Consider the following 25,602-nt stretch of genomic DNA (forward strand, 5'->3'; position numbering starts at 1 on the left):
TTAGTGTTGATGGTGACCTCTTTCTAGAGAGGATTTTTTTCCTAATAATGTGCTACAAAGTTCACATACTACAGATTATTATTACAAAATGGAATTAATCAACTTTAAAAAAAATGTTCACTTGCTTCTTTAATATATCGCTTACACAAATTGGTGCTTAAATAAATCATAGAATAATAAAACATAGAATGTAAGTTTATTCACACTGTTAACAAAAAAAAATGCAACAATAAAAATAATTGAAACACAAACAAATTGTAATATGTACACATTTTTCAGTCAAAACATTACCATAATTTAGTAGACGTGATATCACTGCACTTTTAGTATTACTATGATGCAGTAAAGAATAAATATTTTTGTCTATGTAACACCATTTGATAGCCAACTTATCTATGTGTTATTATTCAATGCATTACTTAACATTTTATTACATAGCAATAATTAAACTAGTATTCACTGCCAAAACTTAACTATGATATATTAATGAGGTGATATAAAAATAGCTTTAATGCTATTTTGTCATAGCGTAAAAAGCAGTATTTAATTTGTAGACAACACATTAACATGGCATATCAATGGGTGTAATTGTTGCTTTTACCTTTCCTATAAAAAAATATCTTCACTTGCTTACTCTGACGTTTGTCGTACAGGCAAAATACCGAGATAATAAGTGGGTAGACAAGACTGAAGTGACATTTTGATGACTTAGTAAATAATAATTTACTTTTTCTAAAATTAATGCAAATCATGAATAAAAATGTTTTATAATAGTTGATTTTATAAAATTGATAATTTTAAAATGCATTTTTTTTATCAGCCACAAAAACGTCACTTCGGTCATGTGTCTAACCTCCAAATGTCTTTCAATATTGCTTAGATTTTATAGACATTGTGACATAATTTTGATTGAAAAATGCCTATAACCCTATGACCACAGACATTTCATCAATATCTTATAGACCAAGTCTTCAGAATGGCCAAACCTTTTTTTACACTTTAGTACATACATCTTTATTAATCGAGATCCATTCATTTTCATTTTGACATGTTTTGAAAATATATTGTTGTATAACATGTGTCAAACGAATGTTGTGTTCTTATATTTAAAGTAATTTATTCAATATACACAAGTGTGATGTTAAATATATATTATTGCTATATTATTAAATTTGTGGTGATGGGTTCATACATTAATATTATTTTTGAAGCAACAATGGTGAATTCTGTGGTGAAAGTAAAATCAGGATTTAAAGGATCTATTGTACAGATAATTGTGTAATAAAGAATTAAAAAAATCGATACACTGAATTTATTTTTACTTTTTCATTTTCATAATCCAATTGTAATGACGTAAATAAAGAGTTAAAAAATAAATAGATAAAAAATAATAGGTTGACAATCAATATTAGTTCTGTTAAAAGTTCCAAAATTGAATAAATTAATTTCATCTTTATGTTATCTTATCAACTGTGAAAAACTGCCAAACATGTCACAAATATTCTAGACCTTTAACTCCGGAATATGAAAGATTGCAATTATTTCCAATAAATGTAATGAATAGATAGATAATGTAAGATGTAAGTCAAAATAGGTAATAAATAAATATGTTTCTGTCAATGCTGGGTTATGGATGTTTAGAACATCCAATAAAGTATAATAATTATCCCAAGCTTATGTTTGTACAGGTGGGTTATTTATTTTAACTAAGTGGAAACAAACGTTTGTCGTAAAAATGATTAAAATTAAGGCTACTTTTTACAGAGAAAAGATTTACATGAGCTATAAATTTGGCTTTCACTTTAATATAATATTTTGTTTTAAATTAGTCACAAAAAAATAAAAACAGATAAAAATTATTGCAAAAAGATTACATCCCTTTATTGATGCAGGTATATCAATTAGTGTTATCTAGAAGTGGCCATAATATGCGTAACTTAATTCTAGTGAAATAATTCATGTCAAATTCCTGTGTTCGTAAATTCTATTATTTCACTTTTCCGGAAGACAAAGTTCATCAAATTTGTTGATTTTCATTTTAATTGACCTGAAAGACTGTCTTGTCACAAGAATAAAAAATTCGTACTTCAGAAAACTACCAACCGCGCGAACTGCTTAGCGACCTCTCAAATACGCATATCTCCAATAGTTTTTTTTTTCAATAAGAACCTACAAAAACAATTAAATTGGTAAAATCTTGCTTATTTTTCGGGGTGTCTAAGGTAAATAAGTTTTTAAATTTCCAACATTTACATGTTTAAGCTAATTAAAGAATACACCATTTGGGGTGAAATATTTTTAATATATTTCACAATAATTTTTTATTACATTTAATCATCAAGATCTTTAAGTACACTATCTATATACCTAGACAGTTCCACCATAGGATTAACAATTTTGTTTAAACTAGGAGCTTTACAATAATGATTGCATAAATGCTTCTGCCGATTATACTCTGACCAACTATCACGTATAGAGGCAACAATTTTATTCGTTTTTGATAATGTGTCAACACCGTGTAAAGGTTGACATTTACACACATACGCACAGCACTTACTGTTTTTCATTTTGACATTTGAATTTCTAGCAAAACGCCGCCACATACCATTTCTTCTTTGACCTTTTTTTCTAGAACTTTTTAATTTTAATAACGGCGTCTAAAAATAAATGATGAATTAAAAATATTTTTTAAATTCTATTCATTCTACATTGCATACTCTTTCATATTTAGTTACAAATTTTTATTTAAATAATTATTATAATGTTAATTTATGTGCAACTTTATCTTACCTTGTTTTTGGTTATTCCTGTCAAAAATAATGAGTTCATTGACTCGTTATGATTTAATTTCTTTTGACAAACAGTGCTAACATCAGACTCATCAAATTTAATGGGCGAAACGAAGGGCTGCAAAATATCACCTAAAATTAAATTATGACTGACAATATATATCCTAAAAGCTTAATAAAGAAGTATTACCAATTGCAGTTTGAAATGAATTCCCGTTATGCTTGTTTTATTTGTAATTTGGTCATAGCCTCGAGACGAATGATGCTGAAAGGGCCACAAGGCGGATGTCAAATAATCACATTCATTACGTGTCAAAGATAACACACAAAAAATTGTACATAACAATACTCATCTCAAAATCTTTACAAAAGGCGGTTTTAAAAAAAGTACTGCCAGCTGAAACCTGAAGCTAATTCTTTTGTCAGTTTTTGAATCAAGTAAAAAAGATACACAATAAGAATTGGAATGTAAAAAAAAGGTTAGTGTGATAGTAACTGTGAAAATAAAAGCAAACGTTTGTTGCATTCAAAAACTTTTTAAAGTAATATCTCTTCACAATATGCATGGTATGATCGGCAAAACAAAGTATGCAAACAAACGCCAAACCGTCTGTTCTTAAGCATATCGTGTGCGTCTTATCAAACACGTCTAGCTAGACTAGCAATCCGCACACAGCAATAAAATACCGCACAATCATTGCAAGCAAGCGTAAGCTCTCTCAGAATTATGTGTTCTGTGAAACGCTCCGTGACCAAATTATTTTAATTTTAACCTAAACGTTAGCTTAAAAACCGAAGCGGTAAATTTTCTTCTGTTTTATTGCAATGTTGTCATTTTTAAAATTTAGATGAATTAGTTAATTTACTCCTGTTTCAGACTGTTTATTTTCCAATTAGCATGCTGTTATTTCTATTTTTGAAGTGAATTATTAATTCATGATCATTATCATCATGTCAGCTGATAGACGCCAACTGCAAGTCAAGGACCTCCTCAAAGATCGCCACGATGACTGGTCTTACCCGCATCCAGCAACTTCGCGCGACTTTGACTACGTCATCGGTCCACCTAGTGGGCTTTTCGAGAACCTTTTGGTCACAATAGCTTTCGGTTACAAGCGTGATTTCTTGCGAATAAATCAATACGAATCTCTTAATTATCATATTTTTCATAACTTACACATTCTATTAAGTCCTTTGCATAGAACATCACAAACTAACACTGCAACCATAAACTGAGAGCTATATTCGTAGTAACAATTTCCTGAAAAAATTAAGATAATTAGTTGATATACAGATAATTTAATTTCATAAGGTGATTATTGGTTTTACCTCTGTTTAATCGTATTAGTTGGTAAGCGAAGGAAACCAGCCGCGACCATATAGCGTATAGACTATTGTCGTACTCCGCGGAGCTGCAAACTTTGTTCTGTTTTACAGTTAGCACGCTCAACAGTTCAGGAGCTGTTTTATCCTCAATACGTTGTTTGCCATATCTCTCTAAACACTGAATATTCTCAATCGTCTCGAGTTGCAACTGAATATTTTCTTCGATGTTCTGTTTAACCACCTCCAGGTCCGTTTTAACATCTGAATTTATATCGATCTCTTTCTCTGTTGAATTAGAGCTTTCTTCGCTGTAGGTAATAATGGCTCCGTTGTCGCTTTTATCGTATCTGCTTTGATTTAAAGTGAGGCTGTAAGATTCGTCCAAATTTACAACAGTTCCTTCGGTCTCTTGAAAATCGCAGAAGTTGTCGATAAAGTCATCAGTGCTAGCGCTTGCCAGTGTTCCGGCGTCGCTGTTTATGCCTTTTGGTAATCCACACTCGCTCTGCGAGATGCCAGATTGATCACAAAGATGGCGTCGAACGCGTCGCTCCTCAAGCTCCTGGTGTAAGATTTTCTCTTGACATGATTTATCCTTTAAAGCCTGTGCCCCGTGTATTTGATTATTTTCCAAAGACTTATACTGTTCGTATAAGTACCATGATCGCACGCGTTTCGCCTTTTTAGTTGAATCTAGTATAAAAACAAAATGGTGAATATTTTTTTGGATCTTTTCGTTAGGAAACTTTATTAAGAAACATTTCTTATTGTATTATAAACAGTGATTGCTTATAGGTGTTTAAGCATTAAGGGGGCCATGTATAGCTCATTTGTTGTCAATTAATATATTGTACACACTTTCCAAAAACCAATGGTTTCCGATATAATAAATAAAGTAAGAAAAATAGTTTTCGAATTCCGGATTACTACGCATTAAAATAATTATTGTTTTCTTATCTGGCCTGCCATAACCTAATAGAAAAAAAAAGTTTTTTCTTAGTGATCACTTAATATAGGTTGATAGGAAATAGTTGCTGACAAATGAGCTATACATTCACCTCTTTAAAGTTTGTGCAACTAATGATTCTGTAGATAGATTTTACTGTACCAAGAAAAGTAATCTCTATTAGAATATTATAAGTTTCTGCAGCAAACAGTGTCCGTAGATAGAAAATCCAACTTACGTCGTGTTTCCACATAATCCATCAATTCCCTTTTTCGCGCAAACGAAGGCACAGAAGACCCTTTACACGATGTCCGAATAGTTTCATATACAAAATAAATAATTTTCAAGATCAAAGATCTTGATTTGCCAGAAATTACATAATTTATTTAAAAACAAAAGATGATACGACGCTTGAGGCTTTTTGGCGTTTGATTTAAAGAGGTTTATGTAAGCAGTTTTGAGACGTCAACAGTCTCTTGCTAAAGTTCTTACAACTTTAATTCTACTTTCTATGCAAAATTTCAACGTCGACTTGTTTGATTGAATGATGTAATAACACGATAACATTTCCCGCAGATCTTTGATATATCTTTTAAGATGATATAATGTATGCTTATTTAGCAGTCTTTATAAGATTACAAATTTAAAAAAAAATATTTCGTATCTATAACATTTAATCTATTATGGCATGAAAGTAATATATTTTCGCAGCCATTTGCAAGTTGAAATGGCAGGGCCTTAAGGTTCTAGAGTGGAGATAACGAACCGGCGAGCGCAGATATCCGCAAGATAGGCAGACGACCTGGTTAAGAACCTGGATGTACGCCACTCTCCTCTTCTATTGGAAATCTATGGAGAAGACCTATGCCCAGTAGTGGTCAACGCACAGGTGAAATTATGGTCACGAAAAGTTATCAAGTTATTTTACCTGTTATACGTAATCCTTTTTCGAAATATACATTTACATTTTTAAATTGATTTTAAAAAATAGTAAATGAAAGTTAATTATATAATAGATCGGATAAACAACTATTGGAGCCATATAGACTTCTCAGCAAGCGAAAACGTTCATGTTGACTTGTATGGTTAATGATTTAAAACATAATTTGAATAAACAAAATACAACATTATAGCTTAAGAAGTTGACAGGTTCATTATTCTAAATGAAATTCTTTAATAACTGCTCCAAACGGAATATGTATTGGCAACATGGCTAGTAATTATTCAAAATCGGGTATATCATAAAAGTTTCTGACAGTTGCGCAACGTATAGCGTTGTGGCAACATTGGCGGCGTTATTCTTAGCGCGTCTTCTTGAAGATGGCTCACATTTCAGATAAGACGGTTGTTCTTCAGCGCGTTGTGCATTTCCAAGTGTGCAATATGGGAGTGACTTATACTGTGGCAGATACTAAACCATTCTAAATAGTGGCAAGGTGCTACGAACTAAAAAAAATAAAACCCAGATATTTTTTTTAATTTTGTTGAATATGTACACCATACAGATTTAAAAACATTAGTAGAAGAATATGGCACCGCCGGCTGGCTGCCTGCTGTAACCAGGATTTGTCTGCGAGGAATGGACACCCGAATTCATCAGTTTCACGCTGAAAGGAGACTTCCTCTCAGTGATACCGCCACGTTTCATAGGATGACCCTGACATTAAAATGAACAGTTAAAAAGCCGGTAACCATACAGATAATAAATAAACTTCAAAATATACATTTTTTTTCAATACCGACAATCAAAATATTATTTTACTTTTCTTAGTTTTAAGTATAAAATCAATAGTATAAAGAGATATATATATATATACAAACAATCTTAAAAAAATTATTGCCGATTCAAAGGTGTGTGTAAATTCCTGCTTCAATAGAAATAATGTGAGTGTGAAATTTTATGTCGATTCACAATATTACTTGGTTGTCTGAGTGCTGTTTTAAAGGCGCTTATTCTAATCTTTTTATAGAAACCATGCTCAAGAGATTTTATTAGAAACACGATTAAAGTTATTAGTTTATCTAAGGTAGATTACCGACTTATGCTTGCTCTAAGCTTAGGCGGGCGCTAGATGGATTGAAGCGCCAAGATATTCCAAGAGAGAATTTCAACGTAGGCTCAATATGGGTTTAGCATTCCGATTCAAAGATCCCTACGAAGGCTTGAGACCTATTTTCGAAATTGTTTCAGGTATCGAGTCTAAAACTCTGCTTTATTACTGTTTATATTATAAAAACAAGTTAAAATCTAACCCAATTATTGTTACTACATAATATTCAATAGAAAAACATTATGATTCATAAATAAAATAATAATGATCGAAAAGGATTCCAAACCACTTCTTGCATCTCTCCACTAAAAATACATCCTCTGTGATTAACTCTAAGTATATACGACTATCTACATTTAATATTCAAGGCGTTACTGATGGTATTTCGGCGATCGGTGGCTTCGCAATGGTGTTTCTAAGTTTTCTCCAAGTTTCACAGCCAATGGTTTCAGGTTGCAAATACAGATCTTCCTTGTCCGCAAAGTGTTCATCGGAGTGATTGTACGTAGAAGCCAACACTATGTCTAAACTGTCATCTGGGATGCTAACCAATAATAATTAAATATTCAGTTTTCAAGAACAAAATCATGTTATACATGTATTTCAAAGAAAGAATACATAAATCGGCCATTTTTATATCTTAAAACAAAATGGTCATTACAGTTTTATAAACATATATTGTAGCATTTATTAGAGATATTTGAAACGTTTAAAAAATTACGTTAAATTAGGCGTTCATTTTTAATAATTTCGTGAGATATTCACTGAAAATATTACTCACGCGAACGGGTGAAAAAAGCTCAATTTCCTTACACTCGCTAATGTGTGATGAGAAAAAAGCCTAGACCCGGCCGGTACACCGTGTTTCTCCTTTGTTGATAACACTATTTCCTTAGAAAGATATCCTTCTTTAGTTAAATCTGGTAATAACTTTTTATTTCTAACTTGAAATGATCCGGCCATATCCGCTAACTTAAAAACACGGGCAATTTACTCGATTTTATTCATTAATCAGCTAAAACTTTACAATGTTATTAATTACGTTAACTCCTAATATGTTTATAATGACAAATATAGTTCCATGGCAACCTAAATTGTTAATACTATAGTCATACACTTCTATTTACAATTTAATAAAAAAACATTCTTTATGTTTCACCTACATAGATTAAAACTTCGGCATTTTGTTTAAACTTTTTGTATTGTTACATTGAATTATTACTATTAACTAAAACATTTATGTTAGAGTTTAAGTTTCAAAAACTGCACCAATCACAATCATAAATCACGACTATATTCTACTTGACATAAATTTGTAACGATTTAATTTAAGTTACTAAAAATCTCAGTTATTAATTTTTTCGTTAAAATTGATGGCAAAAATACAAAAGTAGTGTAATTAATAAAAAAACTAGTTTAATTTTTAAAATTATTAGATACTATTACTTACTGAATCAATATTACGCAAATCACACTTAACTTTTTTTAATTTTACTATGTTTTAAGTTTATATTTAAAGTTAAATAGAATATACAAACTTACAACGAACAAAATACTATCGAATGCAATAACAAGAAGTGTAGAAATCCAATTATATTTTAATGTTGATAATGCCCACGAACAACTTGGACTACTTTTTTAGTCTATGATTCACACGGCTAGGACGCGGACGCTTACTTAGAGCTTCCGTTGTGGAATTTTTAGTGACGCCATCTTGATTACTTTTAGTGTCGTGTCTGCTTAAACTTTTTCCGCGTAAATTGTTAATAAAAGGGAACAAATACCATCAAAATGAGTTACGGCAGACCGCCGCCACGTATTGATGGCATGGTCTCATTAAAAGTAGACAATTTAACATATCGTACTACACCGGAAGATTTACGAAGAGTTTTCGAGAGGTGTGGCGACGTTGGTGATATATATATTCCCAGAGATCGGTACACACGAGAAAGTAGAGGATTTGCATTTGTGAGGTAAATTCCTTAATACCGTTTACCTTAATCTTCCCTTTTATGTCTTCTAAATTTTTGGCACATGTTATTTATTGGGGGTTATTTATAGGTTCTTCGACAGACGCGATGCGGAGGAGGCATTGGATTCGCTAGATGGTCGCATGTTGGATGGCAGGGAGCTTCGTGTACAAATGGCGCGATACGGCCGTCCATCATCGCCATACAGAAGCCGCTACGATCGTCGTCGAAGGTACAGTTTCAATTGCTTTAGATACATGACAATTTCTATACAAAATAATTAGATCACCAATTCGAGGGTAGATAAAATTTTGATTCATTTCTTGAAATCTAAAATGTTCTCGCTAATCTGATAAACAGCAATAATATGTATTCTATGCTGTAGCCGAATATGCTATTTTTATGTTATATTGGTATCTTTCCTAACAATTTTCATATTACCATGTTAAATTTATTCTTCACAACAAGATAAATAAAATACCACAATCACAGTTATTTTGTATATAAAAAATTACAGTATTGTTGTGAAAGGTTCTTAGAAGGCAACAAAACCTTATGAAATAATATAAGGTAAATGTTTGGAAAAAGTGATTTGTAACTTGTAACAAATAAGACAATACTTTTACATGTTAGCTCGCCTGGCTATTGTAACTTCGTCGAGCCCTGAATTCAACAAAGTTATAACAGCCATGCATGGCTAACAACAAGCTCTATGTAATAAAGAGAATACTTTTACATGATTAACACTAGTGATCAAACATTTCTTAATTTTTGTAACTAGGCAAAGGTTTTTCTTAACTATAATTAGCAGAATAAAATTGCTTCACTTAATAACTATCATAACTTATGAACTTACACAAGCTAAAGACGAAATAAAAATATATACCAGAATAGACTTAACACACACCGAAACTAGCAGCTAACCCAATGAATGATGGCTTTTGCTTAAAACCAGTACTTCTCTGTGTACTAAAACGAACAATGGCCTTCTATGAGAATTGAGAAAATTCATTTTCTTTTTGCTAAATGTTCTTATGAAATAGAAATAGATAGCAATAACATGTCATTTAAAAAAATTATTGATAGGATTGGTAAAAATATTGTTTGGAATATTTTTATCTTCAAGTTAATATATAGATCCATCCAGCATTAAAAAAAGACGAAGAGAGTTGACCTGGTTGGTTTCATCAGTTTAAATAAATATAATACAGCAATATATACCAATGTATTGTTAAGTATTACAAAATATGGTTAGGAGCATTTCCATACTAAATGTAATAGTAAAAATGTTAAATTACAGGAGATTACATATTCATAAGCTTTACAACTATATTCAAATAAATGTCACCATTATTTAAAAAAATACACAATTAATAAAAAGAAACAGAAACTTATTGCACAATTAAATTTATCCATGTAAAATAATATAAATAGTGTACAAAACTCCATCTCTTATTTTACATGATTAATAATTTATTATTCACTTATAGGAAGTAAAAAAATAATGTTTTGTTAGTTATTTATGGCAAACAAATGTCAATAAAAAACATTTCATGCTTTTAATCATTTATGTATAAATACATGTCTTAAGGGACAATTATGGATTAAGAAAACTATTTATTTAGTTTTAAATGTTAAATAAAATTAGATAATTAAGTTACCATCTATACAAATTCTCAAAATTAAGTTTTTTTTTGGTGCACTTGATATACACCCGCTCAGTGACATTGCAACATATACAAATTATTAACTGTATTTGTTTGTAAAGAACCATATAACAGAACCCAGCCGAGCTGTTATATCTAACATAAAATATATGATAACTGTGTGATATTTCTGTTACAGCGTATCACGTTCTCGGTCTCGTTCGCGTCGTCGGTCCAGGTCTCGCTCTCGTTCAAGGCGTCGCTCTTACACGCGTAGCCGCTCTCGCTCCCGCTCTCGTTCTCGCTCTGACTCAAAGAGCTCACGCGGGCGCTCCCGCAGCCGCAGTCGCTCGCGCAGCCGCTCCCGCCATTGAGCTCATGGGTAAGTGATCCTTTAATGTTGGTTGTTGACACACTCTGAATGTCATGTAAGTTTTTCTTGCAGTTTCTTTATAGATTACTTTTCTGCAGCTTCAACTAAGGCAATAGAACCTGTTTTTAATGGGCGCAATACACTGTCTCTTTGTTAGTGTTGTAGTTTTTCATCAGAGTAGTGGGACCAAATGCAGTTGCAATCGAGGATTATGAAATATCTCTATTTCTGTGAAAACATCTCAATTTTTGTCATAAGTAATAAAGAAATTTCCCCTTAAAGGGTCTGCTCAAATTAGAAAATTTAATGGGCAATATGTTAATTAATTAAATCAATGAATTAGTCTTAATCAAAATCTATGAAGGAAGCCTTAGTCTAGCAGAAATGTCTTGATGATGATGAAATTTATTGAATTACATGTATATATCCTGACTGTTTATTAAGACCAGAAAAATACTAGCAAGGGGATCACTGGATGTAGGTAACAGATTTCAAACAAACCAGACCCAACCTAAAAAATTGAGAAGCCACACAATAACTTCAAATGTTTTACTTATTAATTAACCAAATTTATTGAAACAACTCAATTTTTATGAATTCCTTTTGAAAATTTCCTTTTTATTTTGCTTTTATAATTACTGACAATTGCTATTATAAAATTCAGATGATTCTGCTTTTACACTTTTTTCATGAAACAGTTTATTAAACTAGTAAAATGTAATTTAACTAAACATATTTATGAAAATTATAATCAATGTATATATCAGACAGGTTTTCACAATTGCAAGTTCTGTTTAATAACTTAGTTTTTATTTGGCAGGTTGAATGTATCAGCTGGGAGCTATTGTGCAGTGTGAGAAGATAAAAAACGCAAGCAGCCTCTAGCAAGGTACTAGACCCCGTCTTTATGTTAAGCACCATCAGACCTACCTATGATAGACATAGCGGCAAATTTTCATTGTAACAAATTGTCTTTGTTTAGTTTTTAAGTTTCTTTAATTTAGTTGAAGTATTGTAATGATTGTATGTAATGTTTTTGTCTCTTTAAATACAAATCAATGTATGATTGCCAATTCTAACTACATGCTAATCACAAAAGAACTTCATTCATTAGTATTTTCAGTAGGATTGTTTAATTATTTTTTTTTTGAGTTCCTTTGAACAACGTTATGTAAATCAAAATAATAAAATACTATTGTAAAAGAATGGAAATCATTCAAAATACTGTTTCTAGTTTGTGTATGTAATTAATTGGTACTCCAATGACTCAATGGGTCGTGAGATGTTATTTCAGGTTGTAAATTATCTAAAACACAAGAAGATCATGTTCACCCCTAGGATTAGTGGGCTTAATTGGGAAATAATATGGCACAACTGCAAATGGTAACTAATTCCATTAACCAAGTCTAAAATACATTTTTTTTTATTTACATAGTTTTAGTTCATATAAACTTAAATCCAAACTAGTAGCAGGCCATGAACAAATTATTCTTAATGGCATAATACTTTTCTTGACTATAACATAAGATTGAAATGGGCCTGCTACTGAAGCTGGAAACATAAACTTCAAGAATGTTGTGTAAAGTGATGTAATATTAACTTAAATGTTGGTATGCTCAGGGCGTGGAGTTTGCGGGGAGAGCGAGCTGTTTGCGGGAAGGGGGGGTTATGCTGATTGCTGACAACTGCTGATTTGCTGTTGTTGCAGTGAATAAGTTATGAGTAAACTTTTATACTTATTGACAAACCGAGACACGCATTACGACGGCACTCTTGGCTGTTGCTACCTCAATAACACAACATCTATACTGCAAGCCATGTGAGTTAGGTGGATGTAGAAATTTTGAAATTAATGAACTTAATTGTTGTTTGTATATCATCCGGTCATTTTAAATGTAAACTCAAAGCATATATAAGATCATAGAAGCAGGTGGCAGCCAGTGGACTATCTCGGTGCAAACTAATACGAGCATTTGTTTGGCAGGCCGGTGCTGCTCGCTGGCCTGTTTGCTGTGGCAGTTTCCTGTGCTGATTGCTGTGATTAGCAGATGAGCGCGTTCTAGGTTTATCGGTAACAGCAGAAATCACCCTCCCTGCCCATGTTTAGACCACACCCAGGCTTCCTTTAAAGCATATATTATTCGCGTTGTTTTTCGAAATCTTCAGCATTTTAGGTGTTTTATGGAAAAGGTTATCAATGAGAGTAAACCAACTTAACCTTTTGTATAAAACTACAAGTCAAGAACGAAGATCTACTGGATAAAGGATTTAGCATCGAAGGAGGAGTAGTTTCTATCATAAATAAATTTAGTAATAGTAAATACCTTGTTTTATTTAATAATAAGTGCTAACCATAGTTCATAAAACTATTTTTACCGACACTTATGTAGTAACAGTTTATCTACACTAAAATATTCATTTGAAACTTATTTTTAGATATCACTTTTGTCATGATTTAAACTCGCATTCGGACTTTGGTGCATGCCATACATTGATATCACATAGCAATATTAAATTAGTGATAATGACATTCTATGAAATACTGTTATATACTTGGATCAGCGGCTTTAAGATTATTTTCACTCCCTTCACCCAGTAAAGTACATTTTACTATAGAATTTACTTTGATCAATATCACTGATTTCATCTTCACAATTATGATGTTTTGTTGACGGCACAACTGTTGTGAAAAATATTGTCATGAAGTAACCTACATATAAATAGCTTTTTGCAACTGTCAGAATCTACATTTGCCCTATTAGCATTTATGAATGCTGCAAGTTAAAAGATAACATTGTGGCAGGCGCCTAGCATAAACCTTGTTTTATTAACTTGAAGGCATTATTATGGAATTGGGTTTAGCAAGAAGCCTCTCATACAACTACTTTAAAATAATAATATAAGGTAATAAAAAATTTTTCCCAAACATTACAACAGGCGGAAGATATAAAACTAAATGAGCAATGGCCTCTACTCACACTAATCCTTTGAATGTGTCAATATAATAATGAGAATAATTTTTGAATTCTACTTGTTTTGCATAGCCTGGACTGTCTATATTGAAATCCATTCTTAGTAATTTTGAACACACAAATATTTTTTTTCTATGTTTAATACTTGAAGAGGTATAGTTTTTAAATAAATGATTTTATTCAATATTGTATTCTCTTGCGTGTGAAATTTCGTAGACCGTTTTAGCTGACCATTTGATCCATGAAGTAACTGGAGACTAAAGTTCTCTAAGAAAGAACGTCGCCTGTCTATCGATATATGCTCACGCCTGTCAATATATGCTCTATTCTAATTAAAAATCTATTGTCTCAGAAGTAATAAATAAAATAATGTTTGAATTTTACCAAACTAAAGGGAGTTGTAAGTACCTGCACCAGTGATCAAAATGTTACCATGGTTAAATGTACTGTCAAAGTACCAATGGGAAACTGAAAGAATTAGGTAATTCCAGATTTACATGAGAATTTTGATTGTACACATACCACTAATCATCCATGAACCTGTACTAAATGGAAATGCATCTATTGAGCCATTTCATGTATAGCTTAAACAAATTTGTATGGGAAACTTTGATATTGGATTGAGAGGTATTACTTCTAGCAGTTCTTTTAGTAAAATGTAAAAAAAAGTATATATTGCAATTTAAAGCCAAGATACTGCAGACAAAAAGAAATTGTTAACTTGTTTTTAAGGCTGAACATTGCTGACCAGCCACAAATACACTTGTGATGGTTTTTTTTTTGCATCACTGTTATTGTTTCTGTTAGTGACAATCCAGTGCAATCATTGGTCACTATAATATAAACTGTTTCTCTCCCTTATCAGCTGCCAAATCTTTTGTAGTTAAACATATTCAATAATTTAAAAAAAAATGACGGATTGTAGTTATGAATGCAAATGCTTTATCTGATTATCGGAATAATTATAAATCGAATTGTGGTAACTGTGAGAATGATATTGTATCAGAAAAAAACGACTGATATTAGGCCACCAAAATATCAAAAACGAAATATTATAGCATCCGATAGTAAAAATGATTTGAAAGAAGAGTGGAATGAACACTAAACTTGAATGAATGAATTTTGTAAATATTCCTGGTGCAACTATTGAACTGAGTGTCAATCCAACTATCAGTATGGTAACACCTTCATTTTTCTATTTAGTTTTTAGTAGGTTTTAGTAGATCAATCTCACCATTCTCAAATGAAAGAGTTACATAAAATTTATACAAAAACCATACCTGGCCAGTGACAAGATAAATTTTCAGTAAAATTGACAGTCAACAATGTGTTAAGTTACCCTGGTAATGTAAGCTGCATATGAATGACTGATTCTATACCTTTACATGCACAAAATACTCATCTATTGGTGATCTTTTAAAAAAACTTCAAAAATGTATTTTCAATGTCATTATTAATTTCAAGATTTAAGAGTAAAATTAACTATAAATAAACCATTCTTAGAATTGTTTTGCTTAAACCATCTACCAAATTTATGCTCTTGGCCAACTGCCACATATAACTGTGTGCCATCTTTAGTGAACTGCATACAATTAATAAAACCATATGCTTGTATACTGAACATAGGTATTATTTTCCTGTATGCTTCATACACTTTCCACAATCTGATACAATTGTCATATGACCCAGAAGCAAAAACATCAGAGTTTAAAAGTGTTGCTAAGCTTGTAATCCACCGAGGTACACTGTTCTCTGACCCGTGCGCTTCGGTCACCATACACAGAGGTTTCTTCTTCAAAACACTCCACACACAAAGTGATCCATTATCGCTGCCTGATACAAAATGTTCTTCGTCCAAAAGTTTCACTTCATCTAAACTGCCCACAGGTCCATTGAAAATAAGTTGTGATTCTTCTACAATCTTCCATATTCGCACCGTTGTATCTCTACTCCCTGCAGAAATCGCTCTCTCTCTTGTCAAAGCATCAATTGCAGTTATAGGAGATTGATGACCAAACAATGTCTCCACATATGCCATCTCGTCTAATGACCAAATTTTAATAGATCTATCCTTACTGGCAGAGTATAAATCATGTGTATTCCTTCTAAAAACAAGGCCTGTAACAATGTCTTTATGACCTTTGAATGTATGTACATGTTTCATTGTGTGCGGGTCCCATATATTTATGTAAGATGATTCATCTGAGGTTGCAAGGAACTTAGAATCTGATGATATTGCAATTGATGTAACACTTCCTTTTATGAAACTGGAATGGGTTTTGAATGATAAGCAACCCATTTTTCTCTTTTCTTTAATACCCCATTTAATGACGCAGCCGGACTTACAGCCGGTAAAAGCGAACTGACCATCCAGACTGATACAAACACATGTTAGAGGTAATCTATGTTCTTTCGCACGGATTAGCCTACAGTCACTTTCCGTCGGTGCAGAGAAGCTATCAGCAACAGTTACGCGCAGTTTACCTTTCTGTTCCAAATAGTCTTTTTGTAAACGTTTTTCTATTGCCTCGTCCAACTCCTTCAACTCCGCCCTTTTAGCTTCCTCCTTCTCAATTTCCTCTAGATATTTCTTTGCCAATCTCAACTTTTTCTCTTCGGCAGTCTCATGGTCGCTTTCTGATTCATCTGCATCGGAAAATTTCTTGATATCCAGTTCACTATCAGACGATTCTTGACCATTTTCTAGGTTAGGAGCGTTTTGTTTTTTAGGTTTGGTTTTGTTCGTTTTCTCGCCTTTTCTTTTGAACACTTGTCTGGATTTACCTTTTAAGAAGAATGACGAGGACATTTTGATTCACGTTTTAAGAAATAAAAGTAAGCAAACAATATAAATAAGTTTCAGAGAAGTAAAAGTATTATTTAGCACGTTGGATTGGCACCTGTCATTTTGACAACTTAAATGAACAGACCACAAAATTGATAAAATATTCTGTCCCAAACATTATAACAAAATAAACTAATCATTTACTACAATTTTCCAACTAAATATTCTTCAAGTTCTTAAATAACATTAATATTAGTTACTCATTTCTATTTGCATAGTAATTTTATTAATACTATTTTATCTACATAAATTACTATGTGGAAAAGTTGATCAATCAATTTTTAAAGAAATATTATTCTCTCTATAATTTTTATACTATTAATGTGATTTTTTTTGTTATAGGCAAATTCTCAGTAAACACGTTACATTTATAACAAGAGAAAAACTATTTTTGTCTTATTTGGCATTTGATTATCCTATCTCTGATTGTGAAATAAACTGCTTAATAATAACTTGTAAAACAATCTAATCATATACACATTTCTTAAAAGTGCTTTTATTACGAATTTGATATTATTTCTGTTAAAGTGCGAATTGGTCAATGATAATGTTAGATTAATACAAGAAATTTACAACATTTCCATAAAATGTATTAGTATTCATAGTCTTCTAATAACTTAAAATATTTATAAAATCTGTACCAATGTTTATTGCAACAGTTTGTATAATAAAACAAAAAATACACACAAAAATCATTAATTTTATTTGTAAAATCTATACAATTATTACAACACTGGATTTTAAATAGCTTCACTGTTCACACAATTTTTGAATCCATCATCGAAAGGTTTAACTCAGTCTGTAAGAACTAAATATAAAAGTTATCACAATAGTAAAGTCTTTTTTTTACTTTTAACAAAGCAAAAAAATATTCACTGTAGGTCTTATGTGATCTATGATCACATGGATGTTTTTTTTCATCCAACTATTGTATTTGCACCTCTTAATTGTAAGTAACCTGCTGTAATATCCATAGGCAAGCTCCTTATTGTTGTAAACTCTTCTACATTACTATAGTATAATTTGGAATGCCGGTCTATGTAAGGTGCTGGTAGGCCAGATATGTCTGAATACTTCTTTGTTGGTTTAAAAGTAGGCGGAGCATTTATTGAGTAATCTGAAAAATATTATATTTTTCTCACAATAATATCAAATAATATCAAAAAATTTTAATATTGTATCATAATTTTTTACATAAACAGAAAAATTTAATAACTGTCATCAACCATAGCTAAAGTAAGCAACAGTTGCACATGTGTTCTTGAGTTAGGGTAGAGTAGTAGGGTAGAGATTTCTTAAATTCTAACTAAAAAGAGAGCATGTATACAATGGAAAAAAAAAAGTTTCTCACGGGAAATCATTCCGCTATAGGGGCAATGAAATGTTAGGATTAAATGTTAGGACACATTGGATACAAGTAGCGCAAGACATTGGGGCAATCTTTGTGAGAGACCTATGCCATGCCAAATTTGTGGCCAAGGTGTATACATACATACATACATTATATATATATATATATAAATATATATGTGTATATATATATGTATATAAATATATGTGTGTATATATATATATATATCAGAGGGACCGGAAAGTAAAGTCGCTTTTTTAAATTAACTGGAACTAACTATTTTTAAAAATAAATAACATAAACCACCCTTACACAATACCGCATCATTTTGCCAAGGTAAAGATCTTTCAGCAGTTAATATTTGTTTTAGCGATCTCCACATCCTTTTCTTGCATCCACTTTTAACTAGAAACTTATTTTCTACTTTAAAACAGTGACTTTTTTCACTGTCAGTTATCATAGTATCTAATTATTTTTATCACTTAATTATTATATACTGAAATAAAGCTTTCAAACACAAAGCTTTATTACAGTAAAATTATTTTTTTTATTATTAGTACTCTTTCAAAAATAAAGTTCTTTGAATAGAAGTGACATAAGTCACTGCAACTTAAAATATATCACAGATAACAATAACTACATCATGAAATAAATATTTTATTTATCTGTATAATATGAGTATTCTATTTAAAGTAAAATAATTGACATCTTTTATAAGATTTCTCTTCAAATCAAAAAGTTTCATGCATTAACCTAATATTTACGATTAAAGATAATTTAAGCTGGATACAATCAATTCTAAATCATTCATGTCAAAAATCAAAATCAAATCAAAAAATGTCCATTTACATATGCTAATCTTTTATATCCTAAACGCTAGGCCAGCTTACAATTTACTAGATCTCTAGGCTCTATCTTTACAAATCATTTTTATAAATATTTAAAAGTATTTCAAATTAAAGAAGGACGTCCACCCACAAGATGACCTTAAAAAGATCGTCGAAAGTCGCTGCAAGCCGTCTTATTGCAAATCTAGGGAGAAAGCCTATGTCCAGCAGTGGACGTTTTAAGGCTGAAATTATACAATTATATATAACTTGCTTTCACCCGCTCTGCAAGCTTAATGTCTTTCAACCTTTCTTTGGGGTAGTATTTCAAAAAATTCGTTCTTGTGTGGCCTCTATTTGGCGAAAGGAATTTTCCTATTAAATTATTGAGTCCCAAAGTTTCCTTATTATGTTACACCAATTGTGAACAATAGTGGTAATTGTTACTCATGTACTTTTTAACTTGTATTTTACTCCAATGTAGAAATTGTAAGTTACGATTCTTATTATTAAGCTTCAGCTTTTGAAGCCTCGTGATAACAATAAGCATGTAAAAATATATTTTTATTTATTGTAACGAAAGGGCCAAACGCTAGAACTAAATAAAGTTAATAGCTTTTTCTAAACTTTCCTCTACAGAAGAATGTCTTAAAATATTTTATGTAAAGTTGTAACTTGTATGTTATTTTATTCAAATTACATTTGAAATTTTGATACACGAAATATTGACGGTACTAGTTATAGTATACTGTATATGGTATCTATAATTATTGTGTAGTAAAAACCTTAGAAGTAATATATAATCTTTACAAAGTTTTATACTGAAAACACGTGGTTGTCAAAAGTAATTGTAAATGTGCAATATTTTTATAACTGTCAATGAGAGAGATTTAGGTTAAGTTGTTGTGGCGTTATCAAAGAAAATGGATATAGTTAATGAAATACTCGAACGGGAGCAAAAGAAAGCTGAAAAATACAAGCCGATAACGGTTGAGAAACATTTAGATGTCGAATTTGATATTGGTACTCTGCTCGCTTTCGACACAAATGATTTAGACGTGAAAGCATTGCAGTAAGTAACTTCGTACTAATCTACAAAAATAAAAATTTAAGCTTTTGTATGATTATAAAAGATGTAATAAACGCTTTTTATATTATTTATTTGCTTTTACAGTGATAACGCATTATAAATATAAATTTTGTCACTTAGCATTTTAGTACTAAATTTGCTAGTATGGTGAATATGTAGATCATTTGTTAGCAAAAGAAGCTTTTAAGATTTAAACTTATTTCTAATTATTACTCTGTGTAACATTTTTTCTATTACAAAGATTGCAGGCATATGTAGTAAAATAATTAACTTTAATATGTATTATTCAGAATTTTTAAATAACTTTTTTACTATTACATTATTTTGTGACATGGTATACCATACAATAAACAACAGCGAATAAGCTGTTTGTTCGTCTCTTAAAAACTTTTACCACCAATAATCATTCAATCTGTTTTATATTGTAAAAACAAGTTTGTGTTATTTTTATAGATCAGATAAAGCAAGAGATAATTACTTACAAGCATTAACAAGAGACAATGTGCAGTTACTTTTAAATAAAGTTTGGGAACTGCCTACTGAAAGAGTAGATGAAGCGATAGTAGTAAAGCTACCGGCACCTAAAACTATATTGCCTCGCTCAAAACCTGTTCCGAAACCGAAGCCTTTAACTAAATGGCAAGAATTTGCAAAGTCTAAGGGTATTACAAAGAAGAAAAAAGACAGAGCACAATGGGATGAACAGTTACAAAAATGGGTACCTTTGTTTGGGTAAGCAGTTATTTCAGTTTTTTAAGAATTTAATGGAATCAGGCGTTACTTCGCAGAAGTCCATCCTAAGTAAGAAAAGGACCAATATTTAGCCACTTCCACACATGCAGTGGTAGTCGTGCGTGTTTCACTTGGTGTGACATAGCTCCTGAAGATGCCCCGTGGAGTGGTGAAACATGTGTTGAGTTATTTGATGGCGGCGGTTGTGTGATTCGCATTGTTTGCCGTATGCACATTTATCAGCGGGCTGGTGGGCGGTGCATTTCATTGCACAACTACCACTGCATGTGCGGAAGTGGCTAAATATTGGTCCTTTTCTTACTTAGTTTTTTAAGAATATATTTGTTTTTTTTTATATTAATTCTTCAATAGCTAATGATGTATAATTTTTCATCACTTTACTTTTTATTACAAAAATTAATATATATCCAGGGCCAATAACTCATACATACAGTCAATTGATTCTCATAGCAGCGCAAATCATAAAGATAGTCAATTGACTTTTGGTGCAATGTCTTATTAATAATTTATAAACATTATTAATCTAATTTCTAGAAGTCAATTCTAATTAATTTATTATAATTATATCTCCTAAAAAATGGACATTTGCAGTGTTGTTTTTATGATGCTGTTTAAAAATATAATTTTGTTATCTGTGGTTACTACCACATTGTAATTAAAGTCTCATTAAAAAATTAATAATCGTAATTTTGTAAAGGAATATCTATTTAAATAAAAATATTAACATCTTTCTAGGTTCAAGAGAGCTGCAGCAGAGAAGGAGAAGAATTGGCTCATAGAGGTACCTCAGCATGTTGATCCAATGACAGATATGTATGAAAAGAAAGCAAGTGAAAAATCCGAAAAAGTGGCCAAGAATGAATTGCAGAGACTAAAGAATATAGCAAGGGCAAAGAAAGTAAAAATACCGAGGGTGGGAGTACCCGTCACCTCTGACAAAGCCAGTGCCACACAGGTAACATTTTTAAATATCATAATGAACCTTTAGGGTGTTAGCCTGGTTTTTGTCCAGCATAAATTCTTTGTGCTCATTGGCACTTACAACACTACTTTGTTTAAGATAGGACACTACTAAAGGTGTTTAATCTAGACTTCTTCATGGATCCCTTAGGAATCTATGTTACTTATGTATTTTATCAAACAGTGAAATCACCAAGTTCTCAGGTTTTATGGGCAGATGCCCAAAGAATAATGAGGCACAAGACACACATGTCACAGCCTTTTGATTCGTAAGGGTTAAATATTACAATTTACAAAACTTTAGTTTTAAAAGGGCCCTAAAAATGTATGCTGCCAACAGTTAAATTACTTACAAAAATAAAGTTTCTTTGTCTTAAAAAAATTTCTATTTATTCATATGTAAGTAGTGTTTTTTCACAACAATTTATTATTTTCACACAAATTTATTTATGTGACATTAATAGGTAATCACTTATTGTTTAAATAAAACAAACATTTACTTATAGGACTAACTTGTTCAATAACAAACAATTGAAAGATTGAGAGAAATAAATATAATCATTGTTATTGATTAACAAGAACATTTGAAAATGTTTTTTTAATAAGATAATAGTATTAGCCTTGCTAAGCATTTTCAAAGAGTTAAGACATTGATATTTTCACAGTAACATAAATTTATATGGGTTTTTATACATGGACTACTGCCAAGTATAGAATGTTTATCCTACTGAGAAGAATCTAGCAAAAACTGGATAATTATTGTTTTAAGTGTGTATAAGATTAAAGTGCCACTTCACATTTAAGGAGCCACAAGTGGCTCTTAAGTTACAGATTACCAACCCCTGAATTTGCTTACACCTGTGGATCCAGGATTTGTGAAGCCGCGCACAGTAGTGTAGTATTTCCACTAAATGTCAATCCACATTTGTCAAATTTTTGTGACAAGTTATATTGTTATAAAATTATTATTATGCATTATTTTGATTCATAAATATTTACAGCTTGCAACTGCTGCTGTGGTTGCAAAAGCTTCAACAGCATCTCTTGGTAAATTTCAAGATAAATTGCCTAAAGAAAAAGAGGCGCGTGGTAAAGGAATCCATGAACTCATACCTGGTAAAGAAAGGAAACGGAAAGCACCAATACCTACGCCACAGGCAGAGAAACAAAACAATTTGAATCTTATAGATAGAATATTGAATAAGAGACCAAAAATTGACATGGACAAGGCTGTTGCCAGACATATACACAATGAACAAATACAGTAAGTAATATTATGTGATTATTACAGTGCATCAAGTTACAGTTCATCTACAGACTTCAATTTTGCTGACAAAATTAGGTGACTGACTTCATGAAAACTTAATGAGTACTTTTGCAATGTAGTGCAGAAAAAAAACAGTCACTCAACAACATTACTAATGTGTAATAATAATTCCTTGAGAATAAAAGTATACAAGCATCGTTTTTTCCTTTGTAAGCGTATTTATTGTACAATATTTAAAAATTGATTTGGTTGGAATTATATTACAGTATTTCATTTCTCGGGTGAAATTATATTTTAAACAACTATTGTAAATTGAGATCTTTACATCATTCCTTTTCAGTTATATTTCTAATATTACGTACAATGTTATGTCGCGGTGCAGCCATTGACTTACAATATTTTTAAATTTGGACCATTTGATTAGAGAGTACTGATATTTAAAAAAAATAATAGATTTTTGATTGTGACATTTTATATATGAGAAACATTTTAGAAAGTTTTAGGCCCCAAAAGAACATAATTCACACAATTTCATGTTAATATTTTCCAATTTCAGAAGGTCTGAAGAAAAGAAATCTGGTAAACCAGGAAAAGGAAAACGCAAGGGCAAAGGAGGTAATGCAACAAATTTCACAGCAAAGAAACCTAAAGCTGGTAAAGGGCAAAGGAATCCTAATAAAAAGACTCCTGGCCGAAAGAGGAGATAATACTAAAATAATAATTAACCAATAATAAATATGTCTTATGTAAAATAATCTGTGTTCTCTATTTATTTACATAACTTTTGTCTATAGGTTTCCATAATCTAGGATTGTAGGGAGCAGTCATAACAATACATGTGATATAGTTCGACGACAACTGTTTTACTATATATACTATAACATAGCAATTTTAAAAAGGAGTATGGTAACCCTTTTGTAAAGGTGTCCATAAATGTCTAGTCAACTTTGTCATGTTGGTAGAGTTTTTTTGGCAATTTATCTTCTATTGATAATGGATAAAACCATTTGAAGTGAAAGTCGAGATTATAAAATGATATGTAATTATCGGTTTATAATGTCTTATTCGACTTCCAATAAATATATTGTTTCAAATTATTCTAAAGATAAATTTTTGTATAACAATAAAATAACGTAAGGTGTTAAAATAATTTAACCTTATAATCAGTATTGCCATATGCAATTTTTTACAACTACTATTGACTATTATTAAGTTACTGTGGAAATGTTTTATAATAGACATTATTAATCATCAATTGAGCATGATGCCTCATTTACTTAATGAATTTTTAAGATTTAAAGAATAAGGTTTTCATATTTGTTGTGACGTGCAGCTGTGTTTTATAACAATCTTTAATAATTCACGGTATTATACACAATGAAAGAAACATTTGTCTTTACTATACTTTATTGCACATTTTAATTTTCTACTTAACTGTACATGAATATTTTACTCACTGTAAATATTTAATATTCAATTACATATTCATAAAATATTTGTTTAAAGCTGTAACAATAACATAGTTCGAGCTATGATCTAATGATTTTAAAAATACATGACCTAAAGTTCTATTGGCAATATCTACTATATGTCACGTGCAACCTTTTTTATACACTACGTATTAACCAGTATCTTTCTATTAAGATAACAACTACTATTCTCTAAGACAATTTTGGAATGGGTTAGTAATAATACTGTATAATCAGAACATCTAAATACTACAGCTTAACTTACGAACCCTTCTATCTATAAATAGCTATAAAGCTAAATTGGAAGCGTCTACAATTATGATTATTACTTGCTTAACTTTAGTTTAAAATGTTACTGTGAGATCAAACATAATGCTGAGTAAAATATTGACATGATATATAAAATACATTTAAATTAATATCTTTTTTTGCATATATTCAATGTTCATCGTATGTATGATATTTCATTTGTAAGCATATATATCATATGTATATGTTGAGTTTTATAAACTACATATTTAAAAAAAATAAACATGCAACATCAGAAGTACTATGTCCGTGTTGCCAGCTTGATAAATTAAAAAAAACCTCTGAATTTTGCTTTTTTAAGCAAGAGTAACAAATTTGTCAAATTTTAAAATACAATTTATGTGCTTCTAAATTCTACGCACAACCTTGGCAGCCTTTGTGAAATGTTTATACAGTCGCAGGTTAACCTCTAAACAATATTTACGTTTGATGTCACAATAACATTGTCTTGATTATTATTAATATTGCTAATTCCGCGTAAGCACTACGACCCGACAATAAGTAATTTCGCTACAATGATTATTCACTACAATACTTAACTTACAACGAAGTTAGAAAAATAGTATCCATAAAAATATAATGAGACTATCATTTTTCCACTTATTTTAAGAAGTCAATCATTTTAACATTAACTAATAAACAGTAAAAACATTCATTT

At 31.0% G+C, this 25,602-nt stretch overlaps 6 protein-coding genes across 7 annotated transcripts; 2 read left to right on the forward strand and 4 right to left on the reverse strand.

Moving 5' to 3' along the window:
- Window positions 1–2,330: 2,330 nt before the first annotated feature.
- Window positions 2,331–5,321, reverse strand: LOC137932336 (uncharacterized). Its single transcript, XM_068775939.1, has 5 exons — window positions 5,300–5,321; window positions 4,119–4,808; window positions 3,967–4,050; window positions 2,791–2,921; window positions 2,331–2,657 (listed from the first exon to the last, which is right to left on the reverse strand). Exons 1-5 carry the CDS (start codon window positions 5,319–5,321, stop codon window positions 2,331–2,333), a joined length of 1,254 nt encoding a protein of 417 aa, XP_068632040.1.
- A 1,224-nt stretch (window positions 5,322–6,545) lies between these two features.
- On the reverse strand, window positions 6,546–8,075 carry LOC137932457 (protein CFAP276). The gene is made up of 3 exons (XM_068776077.1): window positions 7,894–8,075; window positions 7,488–7,656; window positions 6,546–6,718 (listed from the first exon to the last, which is right to left on the reverse strand). The coding sequence occupies exons 1-3, from the start codon at window positions 8,073–8,075 to the stop codon at window positions 6,578–6,580; spliced, it is 492 nt and encodes a 163-aa protein (XP_068632178.1). The 3' UTR covers window positions 6,546–6,577.
- A 686-nt stretch (window positions 8,076–8,761) lies between these two features.
- On the forward strand, window positions 8,762–13,003 carry SC35 (SR family splicing factor SC35). Of its 2 annotated transcripts, XR_011109079.1 has the most exons (5): window positions 8,762–9,085; window positions 9,174–9,314; window positions 10,928–11,110; window positions 11,922–11,990; window positions 12,722–13,003. XR_011109079.1 is itself a non-coding variant. In XM_068775535.1 (4 exons), exons 1-3 carry the CDS (start codon window positions 8,904–8,906, stop codon window positions 11,100–11,102), a joined length of 498 nt encoding a protein of 165 aa, XP_068631636.1. In that variant the 5' UTR covers window positions 8,762–8,903; the 3' UTR covers window positions 11,103–11,110; window positions 11,922–13,003. The 2 variants fall into 2 exon arrangements, 1 of the variants encoding a protein (XP_068631636.1); XM_068775535.1 differs by having other exon boundaries at window positions 11,922–13,003.
- Window positions 13,004–15,525: 2,522 nt separating this feature from the next.
- On the reverse strand, window positions 15,526–16,974 carry U3-55K (U3 small nuclear riboprotein factor 55K). Its single transcript, XM_068775836.1, has one exon. The coding sequence runs from the start codon at window positions 16,880–16,882 to the stop codon at window positions 15,533–15,535; it is 1,350 nt and encodes a 449-aa protein (XP_068631937.1). The 5' UTR covers window positions 16,883–16,974; the 3' UTR covers window positions 15,526–15,532.
- A 683-nt stretch (window positions 16,975–17,657) lies between these two features.
- On the reverse strand, window positions 17,658–18,810 carry LOC137932430 (INO80 complex subunit C). The gene is made up of 2 exons (XM_068776044.1): window positions 18,582–18,810; window positions 17,658–18,035 (listed from the first exon to the last, which is right to left on the reverse strand). The coding sequence occupies exons 1-2, from the start codon at window positions 18,727–18,729 to the stop codon at window positions 17,836–17,838; spliced, it is 348 nt and encodes a 115-aa protein (XP_068632145.1). The 5' UTR covers window positions 18,730–18,810; the 3' UTR covers window positions 17,658–17,835.
- A 1,117-nt stretch (window positions 18,811–19,927) lies between these two features.
- Window positions 19,928–23,911, forward strand: LOC137932170 (ribosome biogenesis regulatory protein homolog). Its single transcript, XM_068775761.1, has 5 exons — window positions 19,928–20,168; window positions 20,640–20,918; window positions 21,675–21,894; window positions 22,901–23,163; window positions 23,723–23,911. The coding sequence occupies exons 1-5, from the start codon at window positions 20,020–20,022 to the stop codon at window positions 23,871–23,873; spliced, it is 1,062 nt and encodes a 353-aa protein (XP_068631862.1). The 5' UTR covers window positions 19,928–20,019; the 3' UTR covers window positions 23,874–23,911.
- The last annotated feature ends 1,691 nt before the right edge of the window (window positions 23,912–25,602 follow it).

The sequence above is a fragment of the Battus philenor genome, unplaced genomic scaffold (genome assembly GCF_028537555.1).
Source record: "Battus philenor isolate CCGP_79_NKW_IND1 unplaced genomic scaffold, ilBatPhil1.0.hap1 SCAF_9, whole genome shotgun sequence".
Classification (NCBI taxonomy): Eukaryota; Metazoa; Arthropoda; class Insecta; order Lepidoptera; family Papilionidae; genus Battus; species Battus philenor.

What these genes read in the sequence shown, in the direction of transcription:
- U3-55K (XM_068775836.1), bottom strand. Translation starts at nt 16,882, where the DNA reads ATGTCCTCGTCATTCTTCTTAAAAGGTAAATCCAGACAAGTGTTCAAA.
- LOC137932430 (XM_068776044.1), bottom strand. Translation starts at nt 18,729, where the DNA reads ATGATAACTGACAGTGAAAAAAGTCACTGTTTTAAAGTAGAAAATAAG. An exon ending in GCAAAATGATGCGGTATTGT is followed by an intron (nt 18,036 to 18,581) that starts GTAAGGGTGGTT and finishes AATATTTTTCAG; the next exon opens with ATTACTCAATAAATGCTCCG.
- LOC137932170 (XM_068775761.1), top strand. Translation starts at nt 20,020, where the DNA reads ATGGATATAGTTAATGAAATACTCGAACGGGAGCAAAAGAAAGCTGAA. An exon ending in ACAAAGCCAGTGCCACACAG is followed by an intron (nt 21,895 to 22,900) that starts GTAACATTTTTA and finishes AAATATTTACAG; the next exon opens with CTTGCAACTGCTGCTGTGGT. An exon ending in ATACACAATGAACAAATACA is followed by an intron (nt 23,164 to 23,722) that starts GTAAGTAATATT and finishes TTCCAATTTCAG; the next exon opens with AAGGTCTGAAGAAAAGAAAT.
- LOC137932336 (XM_068775939.1), bottom strand. Translation starts at nt 5,321, where the DNA reads ATGGATTATGTGGAAACACGAC. An exon ending in GGATTATGTGGAAACACGAC is followed by an intron (nt 4,809 to 5,299) that starts GTAAGTTGGATT and finishes TTTTTATACTAG; the next exon opens with ATTCAACTAAAAAGGCGAAA. An exon ending in CAAAGGACTTAATAGAATGT is followed by an intron (nt 2,922 to 3,966) that starts GTAAGTTATGAA and finishes ATTTAATTTTAG; the next exon opens with GTGATATTTTGCAGCCCTTC.
- SC35 (XM_068775535.1), top strand. Translation starts at nt 8,904, where the DNA reads ATGAGTTACGGCAGACCGCCGCCACGTATTGATGGCATGGTCTCATTA. An exon ending in AGAGGATTTGCATTTGTGAG is followed by an intron (nt 9,086 to 9,173) that starts GTAAATTCCTTA and finishes GGTTATTTATAG; the next exon opens with GTTCTTCGACAGACGCGATG. An exon ending in CGCTACGATCGTCGTCGAAG is followed by an intron (nt 9,315 to 10,927) that starts GTACAGTTTCAA and finishes TTTCTGTTACAG; the next exon opens with CGTATCACGTTCTCGGTCTC.
- LOC137932457 (XM_068776077.1), bottom strand. Translation starts at nt 8,075, where the DNA reads ATGGCCGGATCATTTCAAGTTAGAAATAAAAAGTTATTACCAGATTTA. An exon ending in AGCTTTTTTCACCCGTTCGC is followed by an intron (nt 7,657 to 7,893) that starts GTGAGTAATATT and finishes ATTATTGGTTAG; the next exon opens with CATCCCAGATGACAGTTTAG. An exon ending in CGATCGCCGAAATACCATCA is followed by an intron (nt 6,719 to 7,487) that starts GTAACGCCTTGA and finishes TTTTAATGTCAG; the next exon opens with GGTCATCCTATGAAACGTGG.